We start from the raw sequence: 11,327 nt of genomic DNA on the forward strand, positions 1-11,327 counted from the left end.
TTATTTTCAGTTTAATGACAGAATGGCGTTTTTCTCGAGGAGTACAAGAACAGACCAAAGCTTTCCTTGATGGGTTTAATGAAGTTGTTCCCCTTCAGTGGCTACAGTACTTTGATGAAAAAGAATTGGAGGTTAGGCTCTTTTATTATATGATTGTAGGGAATGCTATTGTTGGAGTGGGTGGCCTTTGTGTTTCCTCTCCCTTTCCAGTCTCATTTCATCTCTCGTCTCCATATTCAGTGTTGTCTTTTCCTTTGTTCAGCCCAGATGGGCCTTGAAGTCATGATCCTTCTATTTCAGCCTACCATGGTGGGGCCAGCAGTCTCCACCATGTATATAGCTTGTTTTATTGTTTTATACAACAGTGTCCACACATTTTAGTACAATATTGATTTTTATAATTTATCTAAAAGTAGGTGGGTTTTATGTTTTGTGATATTTTAAGAACAATGGTATTGCAAGGACAATATTATCAATCATTGTCATCTATTAGGGTTCATAAACTATTCAATCACTATTAATAACTTGAGGAATTTTCAGAAATCTTAATTTAACAGTGACTTTCTTTTTTTTTAAAGATTTATTTATTTATTATATGTAAGTACACTGTAGTTGTCTTCAGACACACAAGAAGAGGGAGTTAGATCTCATTATGGATGGTTTTGAGCCACCAGGTGGTTGCTGGGATTTGAACTCAGGACCTTCAGAAGAGCAGTCAGTGCTCTTAACCGCTGAGCCATCTCTCCAACAGTGACTTTCTTGAAAGATGAGATTTTTAAATGAATTACTAGTGGTCCTGACTGCATGTAAAGAAGGTTATTGGGTATTCATCAGAAGTGGGTGTATTTATAGAAAATAAAATACATATAACATTTACCATTTTAATGATTTTTTTTTAAGTGTACAATTCAGTAGTATTAAGTATGACAGCATTGTAATACATCAAGTCTTGGTAATTCTTCCAACTTTTAAAACTGAAACTCATTAAACAGAAAGCCTGTATGCATGGTGAGTTCCAAGCCTGCCAGGAGTACATCATGAGAGCCTGCCTCAGGAAAGAGGTGAAGGAGCACCCAACACACTGGCAGAAACCAATGTGACAAACGAGTCTGCTCAGAATGGATTGTTAGCAAGACCTGAGAAACAACAAAAACCCATAGTCTTTCTAATCTTTGCTGTGGCTGATACTGCGTTCCTTCCCTTAGGTTATGCTGTGTGGCATGCAAGAGGTTGACTTGGCAGACTGGCAGAGAAATACTGTTTATCGACATTATACAAGAAACAGCAAGCAAATTATTTGGTTTTGGCAGGTACTTGCTTTATCTGTTTTGAGACAAATCATTTGAAGAATTTTCTGATAAGAAAAGTTGGTTTTAAGTAGTTTATTAATAATTTTTGAGACTTTGGACCTGTATTTTAGCCTTCCAATACTTCACTATTTTCTAGATGGAAATATGAATAGTTTGGTGGTATTACGGTACTCTATGAATTCTGCACACTTTGAGAAGTAAAGGAGTATGGGGTTTCTTTTGGCTGGTTGTAGATTTATTGGGGCTCTACACTGAGATAGGGACTGTGTGGACAGCCCAGGCTGATCTTGGCTTTGCTTTCACCTTGTATCAGTTTCTTCAGTGCTGGGATTAGAGGCATCCCCAGTCACATCCAGCCAGGTGTATATTCTCAGTGACAAGGTCAATGCTGGGTTTGATCTTCTGAAGGGGATAATGTGCTAAAGAACGGGAATAATTCAGACAGTGATGTGCAAGAATGACCGTTGGTTCTTACTGTGTTTTGGCTTAACCTGTGATCAGGTCTCAGAATATCCAATGTTCCATACTAATATTTAGGTACATTTGAAGAGACATGTTGTTTTGCTTTATTTTAAATCTCTAATCCTGGCATATTCTTTCTATAAGTATTTTACTAACTACAACTCATTTGAGCAACTTAATGGTTGGTTGGACTTATGGTAATTTTCACATTCATGTGAAAAGCTGGGAGATTTTCCAAAAGGTACATCTTTTCATAACAATGATTCCCATTAGTTTATTGCATAATATTTTCCATTCTGGAAACCTGTCTTAAAATATTCATCAACATATACAAAATATGTCTACATAACCTAGGAACTTAAGAACCTAAGTGAGGTTTACGTCAGAGTTGATAATAAAATGTGTTTCCCATGTCATTTGGTGTTGTGATGTTCAGATCCATTTGGAAAAAAAAGAGAATTAGACGCAATTCCAATTTAGGTTAAGTGAATTTTTTCTTACTGCAGTAGGAGGGCAGCCTTAAGTCCCTTTCTGAGGTTTTAAGGCGTGTTTTATAGCTATCCGTGTAATTCACAGCCGAGCAGGAGAATCATTCTATTTCCTTCGGTTGTTTCTTACTTTCCTACTATATAGTAATAAAAAGACCACTTTACCCCTTTCTCACAGTGATCAGCTTCCTTTCCCTCAGAAGCAAAGGCAGCTGTGAATACCTCACAGCCCATTGCCCTATTCTTATCTCAACTTCAGGCCACTAGCATCTCCCAGACATTTCAGAGCTAAAGGTCAAAGGCCCTTAAGGAATGCCTGGCTCCATAGTAAGTATCCTTAGTCCTCACAGAGGACCTGTGTAAGTCAGGTCTGAGCTGTAATGACTGGGATAGAGCAATTCATTTCTGGGTAGGCAAAAAGCACAAGACCATCAGGTTAGTGCTGTCTGTCTGTATACCTCAGCACAGTTTGTCCAAGGTTTCGGTCTGATTAGCAAAACATTTTGTCTTATGTTCAACTAAGCCGTTGTGTTTACTGCTTTCTCATTGCTATAACCAAATTCTTGACAAGAAACAAGGGAAGAAAACTTTATTTTGACTACAGTTTTAAGAGTACCAGCCATCCTAACAGGAAAGCATGGTGTAAGAGCAGCTACAGCTTTGCCCTTGGGAGCATGCTCATAGCTATGCAGATCACGTAGCAGATATGGCCTGCTCCAGGCTACTCTTATTAAGTCTGGTTCATAGTCCAAGTGGCATGGTAACTCCCAAGGTCAGGGGACTTCTTTCTTCAGTTAATCCTGTCTGGAAAGATCTCACAGGCACACCCATCTCTTGCTCCTCACTAAGGCTTTTATTAATCCAGTCAAGTCCATAATGCCACCACATGTGCATTCCCTATTTGAAGAAGAAGCCTTTTCCCAAACTGCCCTCAAAGTTAGCTGGCTTTCTGTTATATTCAAACCACCATATTCATTACCTTATTCATTCACTAACATTGCCCTTTCAGAAGAACTTGTCAGCAAACTTGTTCATTTTGGAGACATGTATAGTTTTTCAGGTACTAGTGAATGGCATAGAAAGTTTGAAAAATGTTTTATAGCAGAAAATACCACAGAGAAAAGCAATGGGGAAATGTTCATTTGTTTTTGTAGTTTAAAAGGGGGTAGACACAGTCTAACAGTGGTTTCGAACTCAGTGAGACTGGACTTTAAATGTTCAACATTTTAGCAGTTTAAAAAGACAAATTATCTAAATTCTATAAGCCTCTCTTCTCTTTCATGTGTGGTGAGATTACTAATGACTCGTAGCTGCCTCGTAGACTGTTGTGAAGTCTACGAGTAAGTGAGAAACACATGCCATAGTGTTCACCTGCAGCCCTCACAGACAGGTGTACCTTCTTGTGGGTTACTTCAGTCAAGCACCTTCAGGTTTCTAAGCTGCTCATTGACCTGCCGTTTGTAGGACAGATCGAATAGTAGCTAGTTGTGGTATTATTGTGAGGGTTACTGAAGGGATTTCTACAGTGTACCTATGTGGTACTACAAATACTTTTTACTGCACTATTATTGCTTGAACCAGTTTCAGTGGCGTGTTTGTTTGTTTTTAACATTTTCATTTGTTTACTCTCATTGGTGGGATGTTGGCCATTATTTTATATTAAAGTACATTTCATTTTGTCATACAGTTTGTGAAAGAGACTGATAATGAAGTACGAATGCGACTCTTGCAGTTTGTCACTGGAACCTGTCGCTTGCCTCTAGGAGGATTTGCTGAGCTCATGGGTAAATGAAGAATAACTGCAGTTTCTCTGAAGTTAATTTTGTGATAATAGTATATGTTAGACATACAGTAGAATTAAATATAATGACTTATTTGTATGAAAATTATATGTAAAGTTTCTATGATAGAAAAGAAAGAGCTATTGATACTGAAAACATTTTTCTTGGTCAATGTTCTATTGCTGTGAAGATACGCCATGACCACAGCAATCTTATGAAGGAAAGCATTTAATTGGGTCTTGCTTACAACTCCAGAGGTTATAGCAGAGAGCAAGGCCAGAATTCAGGGAGACATGGTGCTGGAGGCATAGCTGAGAGTTACACACCTGGATCCACAGGCAACAGGAAGAGAATGACATTGAGCCTTGCAAGGGCTATTGAAACCTCAGAGCCCATCCCCTATAACACACTTCCTCCAGCAACGTCACACCTCCTGGTTCTTTCAAATAGTGCTACTCCCTGGTGACCAAGCATTCAACTGTATGAGCCTGTGGCAGCCATGCTCATTCCACCCACAAAGATACGTGAGATAAAATGAAAGTGTCTTCAAAGATGAGATAGCTATTGCTTCACTCCACAGGATAATTGCTAGGGAACCAAGATTGTGTGAAAATAGTTACCTTTCTCTCCATGGATGTAATTCTTACTTCAGCATCTCTGCACCACCAAAAAGCTCCTCAGTGTAGATATTATGAAACTTTCAGTTTCCCCTCTATCACTCATATAACAATGTGACACGCTTCTGTTAGTTTTAAAGGACCAACCAAATAAACATCTTATCTTATGTTCCCGATTTAGGAAGTAATGGGCCTCAAAAGTTCTGTATTGAAAAAGTTGGCAAAGACACCTGGTTACCAAGAAGCCATACATGGTAAGTTCAAGACTCTTAAACAGGAAGGTGAAGGCCACAGAGGTTTTAGCTGTTGTTTTATTTTGTTTTTGGTAGCAGGTAAGAGCCATTAGAGCTACCTATTCATTAGAATAAGTAAAATTTCAACTTGCTGAGGAGAATCATATGCTGTTCTGTAACTAAGAAATACTTGAGAATGTGTCTGTTGGCTCAGCGAGTATTTAGAGTACCCATTATATAGCAAGTAGGATGGAATTACTCATTGCATTTTTATGAAATCTTTATAGAGCAGAAAAGATGAACAAATAGCTAAAAGGAAAAGACTGGTATGATAATTGGAGTGAGTCTTCTATGGACTCAGATGATCAGACAGATCCCTGGAAAGGACAATGTTTAGCTTAAGTTTAATAAATAGAATGCTGTGGGGAGAAGTAGAATATTCTTGTAATAGATGCTGAAGAAAAATCCCTGAATTAAGAACTGGAACTTGACTCAAGTGACTGGAAGAGTGAGTCAGAAAATGTGAACATAATTGACTGATTTGATTGGAACTTACTGAGGCAGAAAAAGTGAACATAATTGGGAAAACATGATTTAACAAAACATACTAGTATTGTTAATTTGGACTTCCTTATAAGGAAACTTAGTTTATACAACTATAAATAACCAGTAATGGCATTTTAGAGAAACCATTTAGTAAGAGTGTAACAAGTGGATGAAAGAGATTGCAGAGAGATGTTAACACCCCTACCTCTTGATAGCTTAGAGATAAATGGTTCTTTCAGGAGTTCAAAGCTACTTTCATTCTAAGCCATGATTCTGTTTTTGCTGCCTTGGTATTTCTACATGTGCAGAAACAATAGTGACTAAAACTTGGTAGGGTCTCAGGACAAACAAAAGCAGGAATGCCAAGCTGTTCCCTGATACTCTTCAACAACATGCACTTGTCAAAAAATCAACTAGAGCCCGTGGTTTATGAAACACTAATTACTAAGTTTGTTAAAGCTTGATGTTTGAATATATGTTTTTTTCTAACATTAATACTCAGGTTTATCGGCATCTGTTCCTTGTATACACTAATGGGTTTGGTACAAACATCTTCATGTAAATACATCATATCCTTTGACTAAGTTCAACTCTTTCCCTCTCTTGTTTCCCTCCCCCATTATTTCTTTTCATTCCTCCACAATCTTGCTTCTATTTTTATGTTCCATATACATGTATTATAATCTAGAACCCATAAATGGGGGAGAACTTGTGATGCTTGTCTAAGTCTTATTTTGCTTAATATGACTATCTGAATATTTTCTTACAGATGACATAACTTCATTCTTGGTGACACAGTAAGACTGTTAGTGTATACATACACCTTATTTTCTTGTCCATTTATATGTTTCGAACTCTTATCAGCCCTAGGCTGATGATAGCATAGTTTCCTTTGTGAATACTGTTGAAACATAGACTGTAGGTATGTATCACTGTGTTTTGATTTAGAGTTCTTTAAGTATATACCTAGGGGTAGCATAAGTATGTCATCACGTACATGTTGTAATTTTTGAGAACTCTCCCTAGTGATTTACATAGTAGATGGACTACTTAACATTTCTACCAGCAGTACATAAGGGCTGTCTTCCTCACATCCTCCCAGTATGTGTTCTTTTCTTTATGATAGCCATTATCACTGGAATGATGTGGGAGCGCAATGTATTTTGATTTGTATTTTCCTGATAGCTAAGGACAGTGTACTTTGTTTTCTTCTTGGGGACTCTGTTTATTTCATTCATCCATTTGATTTAGTTGGTTGGCTTTTGGTATTTAGTTTTTTGTTCTTAATAAACATCCTCTTAGTCCTTGTCAAATGTATATCTGACAGATTCTTGCCCTAGTTACTCATTTGCTTTGCTGTGCCGAAGTTTTGTAATCTGTGCAAGCCTATTTATCAATTATTGGTTTCACTTCTTGAATTATAGGACTCCTTTTCAAAGAATCCTTTACATTGGAGTAATTTCAAGCATTACATTTGACAAACTTTAAATTGATAGTTGGTAAGGAATGAAAAATATTGATCTAGTTTTATTTTCTATACATGGACATCCATTTTCCAGCAGTATTAGTTGAAAGGATGCCTTCTTTTCTAGCATTTCTTTTTGGAATCTTTGTCAAAAGTCAAATATCTTTAGTTGTATAGATTTATTTCCTGGTGTCTTTATTTCATTGTGATGATCTGTTTTGGTTCATTAGGTTTCTAGTATAATTTGAAATTGGGTAAGGTGATATCTCCAGCATTGCTTTCTTTGCTCAGGATTCCTTGGCTATTTGGGATCTTTAAAATCATAGACTGTAAAAATCACTGCAGTATGTTAAAGCCCTTTAGGTACACACCTAAGGGATTGTAGAACTAAGCTTTCATAAGAATTTTAAAACTGAGTTTTCTAATCCTGTGTAGAATGTCATTGGAATGCTAATGGGGATTGCATTGAATCTGTAAATTTCCTTCAGTAATATGGTCATTTTCATAATGTTAATTCCACTAATACGTGAATGTCACGCCTCATTTTATGTATATGAGTGCTTTCCCTGTGTGCATGTCTGCACTCCATGTAGTCTTTTTCTCTTTTAGTATCTTCTTGAGTGTTTTTTAATAGTTTCAATATAGAAGTCTTTCACTTTTATGGATAGCGTTATTCATTGGTCGGTTTATGTTTCATTTTAAAACTATTGTGAATGGGCTGTTTGCTTAAGGTCCATCTTGGCAAGTTCATTATTAGCCTATAAGAAAGCTACAGATAATGTTGATTTTGTGCCCTGCTAATTTCAAAGTGTTTATTAGTTCTAAAACATCTGGTGAAGTTTATGTTCTCTGACATACAGAATCATACTCTGCAAATAAACCTACTTTGACTTCTTCCTTTCCTATGTTTTTTATATCTGTTATTGCTCTAGTTAACACTAAAAGAAGTGTATGAAATAGTAGAGAAAGTAGATATTTATTTCTCTTTCTGGTTTAGTGGAAATGCTGTTTTTGTTTTTTGTTTGTTTCCCACTCACAACAATGTGGATTATAGGTTTGTCTTATATAAGTTTGCCCGTTTACTATGTTGAGGTACATTGCTACAATTCTTAGGCACTTCAGGCCTTTTATCCTGACGGGATGTTCTTCTATCAAAGGTCTTTCTTATATTGACCCTTTCTTCATCTGTTGATATGATCAGGTGGTTTCTGATCGTGATGTATTACTATGAATTACTAAATGATTCACATATTTTGTATTATTCTTGAATTCCTGAAATGAAACTCAATCATGAAGAATAAATGTCACGCCTCATTTTATGTGTATGAGTGTTTTCCCTGTGTGCATGTCTGCACTCCATGTCTGTGTCATTTGAGGTCATCCAGTAGGCAATGGATTCCCTAGGAACTGGAGTTACAAATAGTTGTGAGTCTCTATGATGGTGCTGATCCTTTGGAAAACCAAATAGTGCTCTTTACTGTTGAGCCATTTCTCCATCCTCATGAATGATCCTTTTGGTGTGTTATTTGAATTTGATTCAGCAGTATTTTCTTGAAAACTGTTATATCAGTGTTCATGAGTAATAAAGGCCTATAATTTTCTTTTTTCTTTCTTTCTTTTTTGGCTTTATCCACTTTGGATACTAGGGTAATACTAGCCTCATAAGATGAATTTGTTAAATTTCTTCTATTTGGTGGAATATTTTGAGGAGTGTTAGTTTTCCTTAAATGGTTGGTGGCATTTATTAGTGAGTTCATTTAAACCTTCTTAAAAATTAAGCAACATCGGTTACTGTTTTAATCTACTTAAGTTGTTTATAGCTTCTCAACTTAAGTTGTTTATAGCCTCTCAGTTTCATTTTGGTATGGTGGTAAAAGTATTGGCTTAACAGGTTTGTATTTTCATTGAAATAAACTTGAAAAACATGATCAGAAAACAATATTAAGTTAGAGTTCTTCATCGAAGATGAAAATATTAAAGATATTCTGAGGCCAGTAACTGAAGAAAATAGAGCAACAAGTCACTCAAAAGTGATCAGGATCAAGGGCAAAGAAGTAGAAGGCCACAGCATTGTTCTTATCCATACTAATGCTATGAAGTAAGGCCTCTACACCAAAGCCTTAAATAGATGATGCCCAGCCAAGAACATATAGTTAAGGAATTCCGGAAAGTTACATAGCTGAACCTTTCTGAGGGTGTGCCTCAGAAAGTGAATGCTTTTACTGACTGGCTTTAGAGAAAATGACATGTGCCCACCTTGTTGGATGACAGTTATGGTAAGAGATGAAGAGTTAAGACTATGAGAGACTGAAAGCTATAAAATAGAAGCTCAGATCAGACCCAAAGATGTTTGAAAAGGTGTTGGGATTTATTTCAAACAAGGGAAAATACAAATCAATATTCTGATCTGGATCTGGATAAAAATAGGTGATCAGAAAGATTTTGGTTTGTGACAACAATTTGTAATGACTAAGGTAAACAGTGATCTATCCTCATCTGTGATGCAATTAGCCTTAATGATTGCTGGTAAGATGAAGCATGGGATCCTACTACTGTCATCTTTATAGTGATGTCACAGCTTTAAACTCCTCTAGATTAAGAATCAACATTTTTTTCAGATACATGGGCAAGTCTCAGTCTCTATTCTTTACGAAACAGCACAAACATACTGGTCCATTTCTTGAAATAGAGATCTCTTTGGGCTATTTTCAAATAATCCTTTGTCTTCTGTTATTCAGCTTAACATTCACTAAATTAGGTATTTACTAATTCAGAGATGACTGCTTATTTCAATCTAGTGGGGGAAAACAGTCATGATATAAATGCTGAAATAGAAACAAAGATGCTGTAGGCAAACTTCTTAGAAGCTCTAGGATTTAGGCTGATTGTTGGTAGGTGAATAGGTGAGACTTTGGCTTGCAAGGGTATTCTAGGCCAAAGAAAGACAAAGGACATGATAGAGAAAAGCGTGTATTATGTTAAAAAGTATAAAATAAGTTGATATTAGGCTTCCATCTATCATCTTACACCTTCTGTGGCTTTAGCAACAAAGGGTTTCTAAGTGTGGTGTAAGCTAGGGAAAGTGCCTCAGGCAGTGATATAAAGTAACATAGGAGGTGAAGAAAATAAGTGGATTGGATGCAAGGTGATAAGGAAAAAAATCAAAACACAAACCCCAAATTCCCAAATCAGATGAGACAGAGCAGTATACACAAGAGTGTGATGACAACAGAAAGTCAAAAATAGGATTAGCAGAATGACAAGATCTGGCCAAGGGTAAGACTGTTTTGATATAAGATTATACTGAGAAAAAAAAAAAAGGAGGGGGGGATATTGTTTTTTTTGTTTTCCTAATCTCAATTACCGTTAAGACAGTTTCTTTCATGGAGTATAGTTTAAAATGAAAGGCAATCAATATATGGTCTCAGTTGCTACCATCAATACATTAATGGTGTGTTGAAGTTGGGTACCTTCTCCTAGACCTAATTATGAGCTCTCCTAACTTACATGGGTGCGGGCAAGGACAGATGAGAAGTGTCTACAATAAGTAAATGATGTAAAGAAAGGTTTCTAAGTTTCAGTATTTTTCTTTTAATAATCCAGTCTCAGAAAAGAGTATGTGTTGGAAGAACTGGAAAATGGTCAGTCTGTAGATTAAAATCTAATGTGGTGAAATTATTTAAGGAGACAAAAGTATATATGTATTTACTGACTGAGTCTATCGGAACATATATTCTGTGAGCTAAGGGACTTAGGATTTTCATGAGTGTATTACCAGCTACTGGAGCATCTTGCACACAAAACTCAGAAAATAAATGAATGAGTGGATGGATGAAATTAACTAACCTAAGAAAAATTATGGAACCTCATCACCCATGACAACAGAATAGCAAAAGGAAACCCATTTTACATCAGGTCTTTATAATGTTGACATTATTTGTAGTACCATTATTCTTTGGCAAATATATAGATGTTTTACGACGTAAATTTTATATAGATTCCTTTATTTAATTTAGATGTGTTAATATACTAGTTATTGTATTAAATTGTTAGGATACCTTTGGCAAAGTTTTTATATACATAATATTCAGGTTTCAATGTACTGTTAAAGAATACTATATTACAAATATCTTCAGTTTATTTCATTGCAAACATCTGATTTTGTTTTTGTTTTTGTTCAGTTTTAATCGCTTGGATCTCCCACCATATAAGAGTTATGAACAACTAAAGGAAAAACTTCTTTTTGCAATAGAAGAGACAGAGGGATTTGGACAAGAATGAATGTGACTTGTCTTGGAGAAGCTCTTGCATTTAAATACCCCAGCCAAGAAAAATTGCACAGATAGTGTATATAAGCTGTTCATTCTGTACAGTTAATTTTCTGAACCTTTCAAAGTATAAATGTTTTCCGTTCTTCCACAGAAA

The 11,327-nt window shown here is 36.0% G+C and overlaps 1 protein-coding gene across 4 annotated transcripts in view; it reads left to right on the top strand.

Moving 5' to 3' along the window:
• The window catches only part of Wwp1 (WW domain containing E3 ubiquitin protein ligase 1), a 90,222-nt gene extending 78,895 nt beyond the window's left edge, over nt 1–11,327 (top strand). For all 4 annotated transcript variants that reach the window (XM_021160469.2, XM_021160472.2, XM_029475936.2 and 1 more), the window contains 5 exons: nt 11–131; nt 1,206–1,310; nt 3,948–4,044; nt 4,840–4,912; nt 11,084–11,327. In XM_021160469.2, the coding sequence (XP_021016128.1) occupies nt 11–131; nt 1,206–1,310; nt 3,948–4,044; nt 4,840–4,912; nt 11,084–11,183 (496 nt within the window). In that variant the 3' untranslated portion in view covers nt 11,184–11,327. The remainder of the gene's footprint in view (nt 1–10; nt 132–1,205; nt 1,311–3,947; nt 4,045–4,839; nt 4,913–11,083) is intronic.

This window comes from Mus caroli, unplaced genomic scaffold (assembly GCF_978045245.1).
Source record: "Mus caroli unplaced genomic scaffold, Mus_caroli_1 scaffold_6, whole genome shotgun sequence".
Taxonomy (NCBI): domain Eukaryota; kingdom Metazoa; phylum Chordata; class Mammalia; order Rodentia; family Muridae; genus Mus; species Mus caroli.